Consider the following 15622-nt stretch of genomic DNA (forward strand, 5'->3'; position numbering starts at 1 on the left):
ACTTGGGAGTCGTTTGGATACAATTTAAAAATTACTTAAGGCCAGTTGCCTAATCATTTGCCTCAAGCCTGCAGGTTCTCTGGTTATGTGAGAGTCAGGACATCAGGCAAGATTTGCAGTCTTTAGCCCTGGTTTCCAAATGGAACCGTAAACGTCTTTAGAGGATGTTTGTAGAGACATAGTTCAACCTAAGCTCTGCTTTACCTGTGGTTTTTATCTTTCATTTCTATTATTTGTAGTTCTGGAGGCAGAACTTCTGGGGCGCTCAGCCAGCTCTCTGCAGACCAGTCCTGGCTCTGGGCCCTCTCACCTTCTCAAAGCTGCATCTGCTTACGTTTAGATATCTTTCCCCAGCCTTCACGCTGGGTGATCTGTCCAAAGGTGAAGTGTCTTCATTTACTCTGAGGAAACCAGCTAGGTAGTCAGAGGCTTTGGCTCCTCAAAGGCTTCTCTATCAGCAGTGCTTGGGGAGCACTGTTAAGTTCCTCTGGGTCAAAAGTAAGGCATTGCTTGACCTAAGGACCAACAGGTTCCTAGAATCACGGCCTCGCTAGGCTTCTTTGGCGAACATCATTGGAGATAAAAATCACGCTGCTGGTCAAGTCTCCAAAAGGCTCATGGTGTATTGAAGGATGAGACCCAGAGCTACGGAAACATGCAGAGGACACATGGTGGGCCTCACCGTGGGCTCCTGGGATTGCTCTGAGGCTGTCTACTCTAACATGCTTTCAGGACACACACCCTTCTTCTAACAGTGAAGCTGACTCTTAGGGGGAGACGAGATGGCTCATTGTCTTTTTTCTCCTCCCAAGGAATATTGCACAAAACCTCTATCAGCTTCCAAAGTATCCTAGAAGGAACCAAACATTTCCACAGAGACTTCCTACTTGGAGAAGGGGAGATATTTGAAGTATACAGAGTGGAGATTCAAAGGCAAACATATGCGGTTAAATTATTTAAACAGGTATGGAAAGAATCATGATCAGAAACATCTGTTCCTCTTTGTTACTGCTACTTTATACCAAAAGGTGTCACTTTTTAAAAACCAACAGTGATAAGAGAAATATTTAAAGGTTGAATTTCACAAATGAAAATGAATTACAGGGCCTTGGCACTATGCCAAGATGTGACCAAGATGTGACCGCCTGGCATAAAGGGATGGTGTGTGTAAGATCGAAAGCTCTCCTATCCTTGGATGTATTGCATGAGAAAGACTTTTCTAAAAGTCATTCATGGCCCCAGGCATGTTAATGGAGCTCAGATAGATCGGTGGTGATACATACACTTAATCTCCACACTAGGGAGGCAGAGTGAGGCAGATCTCTGTGAGTTCAAAGACAGCCTGGCCTACAAAGAAATGTCTAGGCAAGCTAAGACTGCAGTGCGACCATTTCAAACAAAACAGAACATCAAGAAGATCAGAATGTGCATACGTGCTTAGTACTAGTATTGTATTCTTTCAGCATAGAGTCATAGTCCTGCTATGGGTGAGGCTCACAGCCATGTTACAGGTGAGATCTTACAGCCATGTTACAGGTGAGGCTCACAGCCATGTTACAGGTGAGATCTCACAGCGATGCTCCGGCTCCTGCAATATTTTCACCTCCTCTTCCACCATGCTCCATGAGCATTAACTGTTTTGTCGATGTGTTGGAACTGGGCTCTGCATTTTGATGACTTGTGTTTTTCTGTAATGGTCTCCATCTGTTGGAAAAAGAAGTGTCCTTATGGAGAGTGGAGGATCACACTGACCTATGACTGTAAGGACAAACATTTAGAATGTGGCCGGGGATCATACTGGTTTGGGAAAATGGTGGTTGTAGGTTCTCCTATAAAATCCACGACTTTACTAGTTCTGAGTATTTGGCTGGGTTTCTAATACCAGCCATGATCTCCTGTTCAACGGGTCTTAAGTTCAATGAGAGAGCTGTTGGTTACCACAGAGGTATGGGTGCCACTGGTACACCCTTGAGGTTGTTATGGGGTGCTAGTCATGGCTGAGAACTGTTACTTAAGCTAAGGCAAAGTCACCAGGAAAGATGAGATAGAAACAGTGGAATGGACCAAACCTATGGGTGGACAGGATTGGTAAATACAGAAAGGGTGGAGTCTAAAGTGATTCCTGCTTGTAGGTTAGGTCACAGAGACCTTTAAGTAATTAAGTGAGCTCTTCATGTCCTTAAATTGATTTTTGTGTCAGTAATCTCATACAGACACACTGAGATTGCTGAGATCAACTATCTACCAAAGAAACTTGAACTGTAAAACATCCATTGTAAAACAAGACCTTAGCATATTGATCCTTGGGCTGGAGAGATGGCTCAGAGGTTAAGAGCACTGACTGCTCTTTCAGAGGTCCTGAGTTCAAATCCCAGCAACCACATGGTGGCTCACAACCATCTGTAATGAGATCTGATGCCCCCTTCTGGTGTGTCTGAAGACAGTGACAGTGTACGCATATATGTAAAGTAAATAAACATAAAAAGAAAAAGAATATTGGTCCTTGGGACCCAATTGAAGCCAGTTGGCTTTTTTTTCCTTGATTTATTTTTTTATTAGTTTTTAAACTGTCAGTGGGTCACTGGCCCCATTGGGATACTCTTTCAATGGTTGAACAGTAAAGCCACCTCTCCCAAGGGTCTCTCTTACAGCTGCTACCACACGGGCAGCCTTTGGGGAGTTTTCACAGATGACTCTGGAGTGGCATGCTTTTGCCTCCAGGTCTCCTTCTCTTCTTTCATTGACCTCATTGTCCCCTCTAAGCCTGGCTTCGGGGACCCGACTCAGTTACAGCATCTTTGTCTTCCTTCACTGTACTGGTTTCCTCGTCTGCTTTTCCCACCGAGATAACTGAGGTTCTCTTGAGAGCTTTTATTTCTTTGTACATCCTGGAGACTTATTACAGGGCTGCTTGGAGAGGCTGTGTTGAGTGGCTTAGAGGAAGACTCTCCAGGTCCTTTTGAAGAATTGATCTGTACCTGGTCCTACCCTACAGTATAGCTCCCTCTTAAGGTAACAAGTGGAAGTGCAGGATTTTTGCCTTTGCTTTTTTTCTCTCCTTTCTCCTCTCCTCCTCTACCCTCCCAATTCTTTCTCTTTTTTCTTCCTTTTTTTTTTTCTTTTCTATTTCTCCCCCCAACTCACAATCATGCAAATTTAGGAAATCCCCTTAGTGAAGAAATCGTGGACTTTTCTAAAGGAATGCCATTTGAAACACTGGGCCAATGCCTTTAATCCCATTTCCCAAAGAACAGAAAGTGGAGAACACCATTGTATCTCCCTGACCTGGACAACATCTTATAGCTGCAGGTTTCGTTGGGCAGGTCTGGGCAGTAGCCCAGCAGGAGGGTCGGCGTGCCTCAGTGCTCCTCAGCAGCCTGCAACCGCGATGAAGTCTTCCACTCACAAACCACATTCAAGGGCAGGGTTTGCAGAGGCACAGACAGGAGCCTCTTTCTTCACCAGATTTAAAACCAAATAAAACACCGGCCAATCTGAGACTGACAAAGGGTGAGAAACAGCTAGTGCTAGGGAGGGAGGGGCCTTTTCTTCACAAAGCGAGACTGGCAAGATATAGAAGCTGCAGAGAAGTAGTTCTGGGAAATGAGTGAGCTAGGCTTTTTATTCTTAATTCAACTCGGACAATGGTGCCCAGAATTCCCCTTGGGTTTCGATGACGATAAAGCGCTAAACATTTAATTTGCTAACATGTCACAAATGAGGACCTTATGTCTAGAACCTGATAGCATCTTAATTTAACAGTTCAATGCTAAGAGCAAGGAACTTGAGATTCAAGATCATGCAGTGATACAGCATTGAACGCACCTAGGATGTGAAGTGCTAAGTATGACCTGTCCAGTTACCAGTTATTCATTTATTCATTATTCATTTACATGTGTGCCTAGACCTTAGCTAGATTTATTATTATTATTATTATTATTATTATTATTATTATTATCATCATCATCATCATCATCATCATCATCATCATCATTAATGACAGGGTCTTACTATGTAGACCCAGGCTGGTCTCAACACTCATAGAAACACAGGTGAGATTAAAGCCCTGAGCCATTTGTCTAGATTTGAATCTTTACAGTAAGAAGTTACAACTTCCTTTGCATGGTAGGCACATATCTTTTCAGAACTAATGCAAGAACAAATTTGAATGAATGTATGCAAAGGAACCGACTCCTGAATGCTCAAACAGCAGAAGTTTGCAAAGAACAGAGGCAGCATAACATTTCTTTCCTGTGAGATCAGTGAGTAGTATCAGATTGCTATGGAATTTTCTGTGAATGCATAATGGTTTTGAATTTCTGTAAATGTAAAACAGGTGAGTTTGAATATGGCATTTGAGACACTGGCAGACGGTAGGAAGGCATTCAACTCAAGAGTAGTGGTTTTAAGTCTTGTTTGGGAATTTAAGACATTTTTGAAAATCTGACCGATGCCAAGGATTCCTGGGGGGTGGGATGGGATTACAGGGGTGGGGCTTAACTCTACATCAAAAAGAGAAACTGGTCCTAGACAAAAGATTCCCAGCAGTAGGGAGCCATCTCTTACATTGTTTCTTTTTTTCTTTCTTGTGTGGCCTTTAGGAGAAAAGAATGCAGCTTAAGAAGCACTGGAAGAGATTTCTATCAGAACTGGAAGTTTTACTCCTGTGAGTACTTGGTTCATCCTGGGTCTTTCAGCACGGGATTTGGCGTGGCTAGCATTTAATTAGTGCGGGCTGTCTGTTAGAACACCGGATACAGTTTTGACGTCTGCTTTAACATACTCCTTTAAATGCATTTAAAAAATGTAATTTTGGAATGGAACAGTAATCACAGGAGCCCTTCCGTGATTCACTTGGGTGTATTGATACAAGAAATTGTCACAAGAAGTTAGGTGAAAGCCTGTGTGACTTACATGGTGGAACGGTAATTCTTAGCATCACAACACTTCCTCTTCCGGTAATTCTTAGCATCACAACACTTCCTCTTCCGGTTGCTCTTCCTCAGCGGAGTCTCAGTAGAGACAATGTTTCATCAGGGTGGTTCTCTTCAGAAAGAGAGTTCGAAGCTATTCATACACCCATACACTGGAAGCTGCTCATATTGACTGAATACCCGTGCTCCCTCACTCCGGGATCTTTGACGCAGAGCGGGGCAGAGGAAGGGACACCCACTTCGCCAGCCAGCTGGATTAACCCTGGCAACTAATGGAGTGACAGATGTCCCAGCTAGATCACCCCCTACCCACATTTTCATTGAGAGGCTTGACTCAAGAATGCAGTAACTCCCGAGCTATCTTTAAAAAAAAACAAAACAAAAGAAAACAAAAGACCATTGCCAAGTCCAGTGTTGAAGATAACTTTTTCTAGGACCTGTATGGAGTCAGACCTTTTACTTAAGAGTGTGATGTTCTATCAAGAAAGAACAAATCCAGGCTCCTTATTTCCTGTCTCTGTAGTTCAGTCAGTGAAGAGATGTTTCTCTCTGTGTGTGTCTTTCTCACCTTGGAGTCAGGGTTTTAGTTGAGGATGTACTTAGGGACTCGCTTGTTTTGGGATGTTCTGTTCTGTGGCCCTGGCCAGTGGGACTGCTTTCTGCCAATGCACATAGATTTAATGACCACAGCCTTGCGGTGTTGCTTTGAGTCAGGGCTCTGCTTTCTTACATTGGCTTTATCTGGCTTTGAGGATTTCTGTTGTAATAGAAATATATCGTTGCAGTATTAGTAGGGAAAATGATGAATCTGTAGCTTACTTTGAGCAGTTTGAACAATTTGGAGGTACCTACTCACCATCTGCGGGGCTCCTCCAAGGGCTTGGGTCACTTCTCCAGCTCGTCCCTTTGTAGCACACACCTTGTCTTCTAGGCTTCCGATGCCTGTTTTCCACTGCCGCTGCTGTTCTTGGTGGTCATCTCATGGTACTGGCATCTCCAAAACACTACTGTCAGTCCTGGGGCACTAAATGCAACTGAGGCTGCACCCTCACCAATGGCCTTCCCTGGCCTATCACAGTGCCAAGCCTCAGCTACTCTTTATGACCCCTTCATGCCTTCAAAACCAGTACCATCTGGGTGACTCTTACACATTACCAAGTTCAGCCACAGCACGAGGTATAACATTGGCTATCTCTAAAACACAGCCTTTTGTGCTCTCAGAAAACACTTCCCAGAAGATTTCATCTCAATGATTCTGTTCTCTTCTTAATCACCACTAATTTCTTAGCTTCAGCTGACCAGCATCAATAGTCCCAGTAATGCAAAGGTTTTGCTTTAGTAGTTCTGATATCTTGTTAATCACAGCCGATTCTTCAGCCCCACCTAACCAAAACCACATAATCTTCACAATCAAAATGGCAACAGCCCTGATAAGAGTCTTTAATCTTCCCTCTGAAATTTCATATGTCAAGCCTCCATCTTGTGCACTGTTCTCAACATCATCTTCCAAGACATACAGAACATCCCACAGAACTCTGAACACCCAATGGTTCTTCTAGCTCAAAGCTCCAAAGTTCTTCCACAGTCCTTCTGAAAATGTGGTCAGGTTGTCACAGGAATACCCCCACTATGCTGGTACCAATTTGTCTTAGTCAGGGTTTCTATTCCTGCACAAAACATCATGACCAAGAAGCAAGTTGGGGAGGAAAGGGTTTATTCAGCTTACACTTCCACATTGATGTTCATCACCAAAGGAAGTCAGGACTGGAACTCAAGCAGGTCAGGAAGCAGGAGCTGATGCAGAGGTTATGGAGGGATGTTACTTATTGGCTTGTTTTCACTGCCTTGCTCAGCCTGCTTTCTTATAGAACCCAGGTCTACCAGCCCAGGGATGGCACCACCCACAATGGGCTGGGCCCTCCCTCCTTGATCATTAGTTGAGAAAATGCCTTACAGCTGGATCTCATGGAGGCATTTCTTCAACTGAGGCTCCTTTCTCTGTGATAACTCCAGCTTGTGTGAAGTTGACACACCAGCCAGTACACTAGAATTTGTAGTAAGTATGGGCCCCACATTTAGTTCCCACTCCTTAAGGAAAATGTTTCTGGTATGAAGAGTTATGACATTAGCTACTAGTTTACTGTGTCTAGCATTCATTACATTGGTCATTTTTTTTGCATGTTGCACCAGTTTTTAATTCCAATAATAATTCTATTTTATCAGGATATATGACCTTATAAAAATAACATTTTACCTCTTTGAGATTTTGCTCACTGTTTTTTGGTTGTATTTCCTTTTCTTTCTCCCTTTCTTCCAGGTCCACCTTCTCTCTACCTTTAACTCCCAACCCACCCAGCTTAGAATACTTTTTTTCTCCCTTCCTCCCTCCCTCCCTCCCTTCCTCCCTTTCTTTCTTTTCTGTCTGTCTGTCTTCCTTTCTTCTTTCTCTCTTTCTTTCTTTTATCCATTAGACTTCTTAGTTTGGTTGGTTTGTTTGTTTTTCAGGACAGGGTTTCTCTGTACAGCACTGGCTGTCTTAGAACTCGATCTGTAGCCCAGAGAGATCCACCTGGCTCTGCCTCTGGATGGCTGGGCTTAGAAGTGTGTGCCACCACCACCCAGCTAGAACTGTGTGTGTGTGTGTGTGTGTGTGTGTGTGTGTGTGTGTGTGTGTGTGTGTGTCTTTCAGAAAGCTTCTATAGTAGATTTCCACGTGGCATTTTTGGAAACGCCTTCCAGGTTAGGTATCCAAATTCCCCTCCATCCAGCCCTCCTATGCTTCACCAAGATTTAACCCTTCCTTTTCCATTACACTTCAGTCTTTTATACCACTGGATTATTTATTTATTTATTTATTTATTTATTCATTCATTCATTCATTCATTCATTCATCATATAAGTACATGTTTCGCTGTCTTCAGACACACCAGAAGAGGGCATCAGATCCCATTGCAGATGGTTGTGAGCCACTATGTGGTTGCTGAGAATTGAACTTAGGACCTTTGGAAGAGTAGTCAAGGTGCCCTTAACCACTGAGCCATCTCTCCAGCCCCATACCACTGGATTCTATCTGCTCTTCCTGGCCCCCACCTCCATAACATTTTGCTAAATTTCTGACTTCTTTGGGTATTCCAAATGGAATACGCATATCTGAAGATTCAAAGCTAACATCCAGAGATGGGGGAAAACATGTGACATTTGTCTTTCTGTGTCATTCTTACTGCACTGAGCATGGCTGTTTTGAACTCCATCTATTGACCTGAAAAGTTTAGTTTCGTCTTTCTTATTTAAATAATATTCTGTTGTGTTAGTGCTCTGTCTTTTTATTATTCATCCATCAGATAATGGACATCTAGGTTGATTCACTTTCCTAGGCATTGTGAATAGAAGTGTAGTGAGCATGGATCTGAACATGGGCAGATGTCTCTGTAGAATTCCCTTTGGGTATGTCAAGAAAGATAAGCTGTGTCAGTGGTGCTTCTAGTCTCAGTTTGTTGGAGGGACCTCAGGCTGAGTCCCGCATAGATGTACTAGTTTATATGCTTCCCAGCAACGTGATGATGGACAACAGGAATGATGGACGATGGATGACTAGAAAGAGATGTTCTTGTTGTTTTTAATTTTTTACTTATTTAATGTATGTGAGCACACTGCCTCTTGTCTTCAGACACACCAGAATGCCATCAGATCCCATTACAGATGGTTGTGAGCCACCATGTGGTTGCTGGGAATTGAACTCAGGAACCTCTGGAAGAGCAGCCAGTGCTCTTAACTACTGAGCCATCTCTCCAGCCTGTGAGATGTAATCTCAAAGTCATTTTAGCTTGCATTTCTCTGATGGCTGGGGATGTTGAACAATCTTGAGGTACTTCTGAGCTATTTGTATTCCTTAACATTTTTAAACTGTGTGATCTGTTTTCTTAGAGTTTATTTATTTTTTTTTTTAGTTCCTTATGCATTCTAGATACTAACATCTTGTCAAGCGTATAGCTGGCAAATATTTTCCCTCATTCTGTAGGATCATGCAAACTTTTCTTATATGAACCAGAGCAAAGCCTTGCCTACTTTTTTTCAGAAATGTGTGTCAATATTCTTACTGAGATTGTATCAACTGCATATGTGTGCATAAGAGAATATGTTTGTGTCTGTAGGAAGTTTGTTGTTAAAGAAGCAAATAGTAGAACTTTATAAATAGAACATTTTTTTTACAGCTTCATTGATTTTAATGTTCTCAAACATGCCCAAAACATAGTATGCACTCAGAATATTAAACTGAGCTTGAAAGGACAACATAAGCCCCATTTGTCTCCATTTAAGGACCAGGCCTGATTTTGAAAAGGCACCAGCTCCAGGGACAGACCATAAACAAGGTCATACCTTAGCTCAGAATGGCCCATCTGCGCTGGACAGCCCTATCCCATCCTACATCAAGCACTCATGACTGACCACCGGAGACCCCTTAGCACCCAGCAATGAAGTTTTAGATTACCCAATCCTTCTAGAGAGTTCCCTTGGTTCCCTACAGGAAGGTCCGTGCACCTTTATCTGGGGTCCCCATTTCAAAGAATGGTTCCCCCCCTCCATGCTGGATGTTTCTGCAGAGTCAACGCTCTTTGTCTTTGCACACTATCTGAGTCTGGGGTCTTCCTTCAGAGATTTTTGGACCCTTAAAAACTCACAGCATTGGCAAATTTCACTTTTTATGGTTACCTGTGGTGTCAGTACTTTAGCGCCTGCTGTGACAAGACTAATTAATGATGGAAAAACTTCAGGGGTCGGAGGTCACTGCCTTAGGACTGCAAGGTAACTGGCCTCATTGAGTCCCACCTTGTGCTCAGCTTTCCTTGTCTTTTTGATTCATTTCTAGACCCTTGTCCAGCAGACAGCGACACCCGCATGCTTTACCAAAGCTAGCTAGACAATAAAGAGCAACACGTCAGGGACTCAACACCTCCCCCCCCCAAGACAAATACCCCTTCCTCCTCTTCCTGCTCCCTTCCCCTTCACCCCCATCCTCTGTCTCCCGTCTTTGTCTCTTATTTCCTGCCATTTGTTCCTCTGTGCTGAGAACTTGGTCTTGGGGTTTCTTGAGGCAATAGTGGCCTCTTCCACTACCACATCTGGACTATACTGATCTTCATACAACAATGGCATCTAAGGAATAGAGTTTCTTTGGGCTGGTTGGTTAATAAATGGTTGGGACAGGAGCCTAAAAAATAGATTTAGTACACTAAGGTAGAAATCTGAAATTTAAAATCAGTCTAGATGAAGGTACTGTTGTGTGGATTGTAGATATGACTGTCTTGGTAAAAATATGACTATCCCCTGCCTGCCTGTACCTGGGGCTCAACCCAGGACCTGTTGTAGTAATGCCCCACTGATGGGTAGATTAAGATAGTCTTCTCTAGTCCTGTGTGTTCGTGATTTCCCTTGCACTGCAGACCTAGTCAGATGTGTTTCTCTTGCATAACCATTATTTGCTTAACAAATAAAGATATGACATTTTTTTATATCAGTGAAAATAAGTGAATATTGAATTACGGTTTTTGGATGATTTTTTTGTATGACATTCTCAGCATCCCAAGGCTTAAGAAATCAATGCTTCCTTAAATTTTCTGCCTTGTATTTTAATATATTATATTGATTTACATGCTGACAGTTGATTAAAACAGGTGGAACTAGTACTTGTCGGAACTCCCGAGGAAATGACTTGACTCTTGGCCAAACTTAGTTAAGAACTGTTCCCCACTCCACCTCCTGATAGACTCTCTCGTTCATTTTCTATTTGAGTGGAGAATCTGATGGTTTAAAAAATTCTGTTTCAAGATTCCGTCACCCTCACATACTAGAGCTGGCTGCATATTTCACGGAGACTGAGAAACTTTGTCTGGTTTATCCCTATATGAGCAACGGGACACTTTTTGACAGAATACAGTGCACAGTAAGTGGCGGCTACCAGTCCTTCGAGTCCTTTAGCCCATGAAAGCCCAGGATGAAGGGGGTCTGTGGACACCATAGGGAACTGAAGGGCAAGATCTGAGCATGCACATGGGGGTATTCAGGAATGGTTCCCAGGGAAGCAAAGAGCCTCCCAGGAGATTCATCTTTTACCCTTAGAAGGCTACCTGAACACATGCGTTCCTGGGTTCTGTGTAATATTAACAAATATGTGCATTGAGTTTATATTAACTACTCTCAGCTTCCTTGGCGTGTGGTATCATGTGGGCACAGGGTTGAAGAATGAAACCCAGTGTCTTATGCATGCTAAGCAAGGATTCTACTGCTGAGCTGTACTTTCAGGCCACTGCACACAGTTTGATTAAACCAAAGTTAAAAATTGTTGGGTATTTCCTTAGAGCAGTGGTCTTCAACCTTCCTTCTTAATGCTGTGATCCTGAGTCTTCTCCCAACCATAAAATTATTTTCGTTGCTTCTTCATAACTGTAATTTTGCTATTGTTATGAATTATGATGCAAATATCTGATATATGTTATATTTGATATGGGAACCCTATGGGGTCTGCAAGTTGCAGGATGAGAACCACCGCCCTAGAGGAATTGAGGAAAACCCATTTGGAATTAAAAATAGGGTGCAGCAAACTGGAAAGTTGATTCCCCTCTAGTTCCACTGTGCCTTATACAGCTGTGGCCATGGTAGTATGTGCCACTCCACCCTGCCGTCTACAGAGATAGAGAACAGAAGCCAGGGATATGTTTGTTGGAGGTGAGGTATGGTGTGGGTGCAGGAGTGCCCCAGTGGGAGCATCCCTTCTCCCTGAGGGACCAGCCACAAATGGTATAGTATGGAGTACAGTTTATTTAGGGCATGGAGAGGGGAGTTGAGGGAATAGTAGTGACAGAGAAAGGGAGGGGGAGGGAGAGAGAGAGGAGGGGGAGTAGAGGCTGACCATAAGCACGTAGAGGGGGGGGGGGAAGAGGAACGGGGAGAGAAGGGGAAGAGGGTAAGGGGCAAGAGCAAGAGGAGAAGAGAACAAGAGACTGAAGAGGGGGCAAGCAGCCCCTTTTTTATAGTGAGTCAGGCACGCCAGGCTGTTGCCAGGTAACGGTGGGGCGGAGCCTAGACTAAATACAGGAAGTGGCTATGGAATGTAGTGCCTGCATAGTGAGTATATAGGCAATCTACACTAAGAAAATACAACTAAGCCAACCTGTCTTGTTGTTCAGAATGGTACAAGCCCACTCTCCTGGCACGTTCGAATCAGCGTATTGATAGGAATAGCCCAAGCCATCCAGTGCCTGCACAATGCCCGGCCGTGCGCTGTCATCTGTGGTAACATTTCCAGGTAAGTGATCTGAAAGCCTTAGGTTCTACCCAAATCCCTGTCAGCACCACAGGTGAGTGCGCTTTCAGCCAGTCCTCTTCCTAGAGTTCTTAAGAGTGTAATACACCCACTCACCTAAGTGCTACAATTCTTACATTCACCGATTTCTAATCTCCAAGGGGAGACGGGTATTACCTTTATGACTACTAATTAAGAGTTTTGCGTATTGCATTAATCATACTGGATATGCCAGATGTGCAGTTGAACCTATGTTGATCTTAAGTGAGTTTTAAAGATTTATTTACTTACTTTATGTATATGAGTACACTGTTGCTGTCTTCAGACACACCAGAAGAAGACATCAGATCAGTTGTGAGCCACCATGTGGTTGCTGGGAATTGAACTTGGGACCTCTGGAAGAGCAGTCAGTGCTCTTAACCTTCGAACCATCTCTTAAGCTTGTTTAACAAAAGGATACACAACTTCTATAAGGATTCCCTGGAGGGCAACAGACGTGAATCAAAGTTTTTGGCTCTCGACTCACTAGAATCTTACTTGTTACAAAGAGGCTGCCTCCTCACACCCTCTGGGTCTAACTCCTGTCTGTCTGTGAGAAGCCAAAATGGATCCAACATTGTTACATCTGAGGCATGAGAAAATTGGAAGCAGTATTTTCTATCTTTTGTCTCTAATTAAACATGCGAGTGTGCACATATGTAAGCACGTGGGCATGTGTGTGCTCGCTCGAGCTTGCACACACACACACACACACACACACACACACACACACACACACACACTCAGAGTGGACTCCTGAGGATTTTCTCCTTGTGTCCTTATGTTGAACTCATCCAGAAGGCCCAGGCCTCGCCTTTATTGAATGCCAGGGGCAGCTGCTGTGGCTGCTGCCTCTTCCAGACCATTTCTTAGTGCCGTGAAGGTTTTCAGTGCGCCTTTAACAAGAGCCAAAAAGGAATGGACGCTCACTTTTTCTGGAGAAATAAACATGAAAAAAAAAAAAAAAAAAAAAAAAGGACCGTAGATTCTTCCTTGGTCCTGGGGCAGCTGGGGGAACAGCCCAGAGCCTCCAGTTCTCCTTGTATGTGGAACTACTGCGGTTGTCAGAGGCTTCTCAGAATCAAAGGACCTTCACAAAACCTCGATACAGAGGACAGTGACGGTCCCAGGAGTCAGGAGGATCACCAGTGGGGTCCATTCCGTATGGCTGAGAAGCCATCCCCACCTAAAAAAAATCATCTCTCTTCCATCCAGATTATAAGCACTAATGAATACAGTAACTATTTTACTTGATTTGCTTTATTGAGGGAGAACAGTGTTGGATTCTTGCCTGTGCCTTCTTCCTCTGGCTTAAAGTGAACACTAGTTTATTATAAATATATACTGGGCTCTTTTTTTAATGATTTATTTATTTATGTATATGCATGCACTCCGGCTGTCTTCAGACACACCAGAAGAGGGCATGTGATCCCATAACAGATGGTTGCTGGAAATTGAACTCAGGGCCTCTGGAAGAGCAGTCAGTGCTCTTAACCACCGAGCCATCTCTCCAGACACTAGTTTATTTTAAATCTGACATGGTAAAACGTTAATACTTGGTTCCCTTTGTGTGGTTCAGTTCATCAGTTCCCTTTCTTGAAAGCAGCATTTTGCAGAACAGACAGGAGAGAAATTCTCTCGACAGGAGAGAGAAAAACAAGTGCATCTGTAAACTGGAGCAAAGGCAGCATCAGGCTGGAGAGGGCCACAGACACAGGCCCGCCCACTTCCTGAGGCTTCCTCCTGGTAGCATTTGGTGAGGTGACTAGGAAGTGCCTGTGAGACAGTCCGGATGCCTTAATGAGACTCTGTCGGGATAAAGTAAAAAGAAGGCTAGAGATACAATTTAGGCATGGGATACTTTCCTGGCATGTGTGAGGCTGTAGGCTGCACACTCGATTTCTAGTACAGACAAAAATAAAAGGAACCAAATGCGCATTTAAAGAAAGAGAGGAAGAGGTTATCGGGATACAAGGTGCTACCAGGGCTCTAACGGATGTCATGGGAAAGCTTCTGAAGTGGTGGCTTTTCAAGGACACCGAATAAAAATGGGGCAGGGTATGCCGGCAGTGTGCTGTGGCCCGTCCTGGACCAGGGCTGTGACCTGAGTGCTGCACCTCTTTCCTTCTGTGTTCAGTTCCTGATGGGGACTCAGTTGTGTTGGTGTGGGGCATCCCCAGCTAACCCCACCACCACGCAAGAGCCAGCAAGAGCAGGGTAGCAACGATAGGAACGCAAAGCCCAGCTACAGAGGAAGAATCAGCCCGAGGGAGTTCTGAAAGAGGATAGCTTCTGAGAGAGAGCTGGGCGAGTTCCTTTGAAGCCATTTTCCTGTGTTCTCCCACCTCCTAGTTCAAGAGGAACCACAGCTTTCTTTTCAACTGCGACCTAGGGGGATCTCACAGCCTCTCTAAGCCTCAGTTTTTGTTACTTAAAAAGGCTAAATAATAGACCAATAACTTCATTTCTTGAGGTTAAATGACATAAGGTGTCTCTACGCTGAGGAGAGCACAGACTCGGCAAATGCTACCTCCTGTGGCACTTGGTCCCGAAGTGTTGGCTGTGGCAGAGGCTGGGATGCTAGGGACAGTGGGTATTCTTGCTCATCACTCCTCCACACACTTCCTCGGTCAGCTCACACGTCAAAAATGATCCTGCAAACAAGCTCCGCCTTTAAAAGAGTCGCTCCTGTCTTAAGAGTGTGCTGTGCTGGTGGAACAGTTTGGGAGTCGAGTTTTTTTTTTTTTTTTTTTGTTTGTTTTGTATTTTTTTGTTTGTTTTGATCAAAATCTGCTGTGTGCAAAGTTTAATAGAGAACACAGTGGACCAAACACAAAAAAGATGAGTCTTAGGGTTTTATTGCTGTGAACCGACACCATGACCAAAGCAAGTCTTATAAGAACAACATTTGATTGGGGCTGGCTTACAGGTTCAGAGGTTCAGTCTATTATCATCAAGGTGGGAAACATGGCAGTATCTGGACAGGCATGGTGCAGGAGAAGCCAAGAGTTCTTCTACTTCATCCAAAGGAAGCCAGGAACATACTGGGCATTCTCAGGCAGCTAGGAGGAAGATCCACCCCCACAGTGATACACTTCCTCCAACAAGGCCACAAACTTCTAATAGTGCCATTCCCTGGAATGAGCATATGCAAACCCTCACAATATGTCACATGGCTGGGCTGAGTTAGAGTTGGAGCTGGAGAAGCCCTAGAGCAAGTAGGTTTTCTTTGTTTTTTTTTTGTTTTTTTTTTTTTTGTGGTAGTTATTGTTCGTTTGTTTGTTTTGACACAGACTGATTGAAAGTAGCAGGGAGAACACTCCTCTCTGGTAGACATAGTAAATTTGCT

At 43.8% G+C, this 15622-nt stretch overlaps 1 protein-coding gene across 2 annotated transcripts in view; it reads left to right on the top strand.

The window, feature by feature from the left end:
- Positions 1-15622, top strand: part of IRAK3 (interleukin 1 receptor associated kinase 3) — a 55002-nt gene that overhangs the window by 19512 nt on the left and 19868 nt on the right. For both annotated transcript variants that reach the window (XM_080935183.1, XM_080935184.1), the window contains exons 5-8: positions 813-964; positions 4602-4666; positions 10761-10875; positions 12119-12237. In XM_080935183.1, coding sequence (XP_080791309.1) covers positions 813-964; positions 4602-4666; positions 10761-10875; positions 12119-12237 — 451 coding nt within the window. The remainder of the gene's footprint in view (positions 1-812; positions 965-4601; positions 4667-10760; positions 10876-12118; positions 12238-15622) is intronic.

This window comes from Micromys minutus (assembly GCF_963924665.1).
Source record: "Micromys minutus genome assembly, chromosome: 22".
Classification (NCBI taxonomy): domain Eukaryota; kingdom Metazoa; phylum Chordata; class Mammalia; order Rodentia; family Muridae; genus Micromys; species Micromys minutus.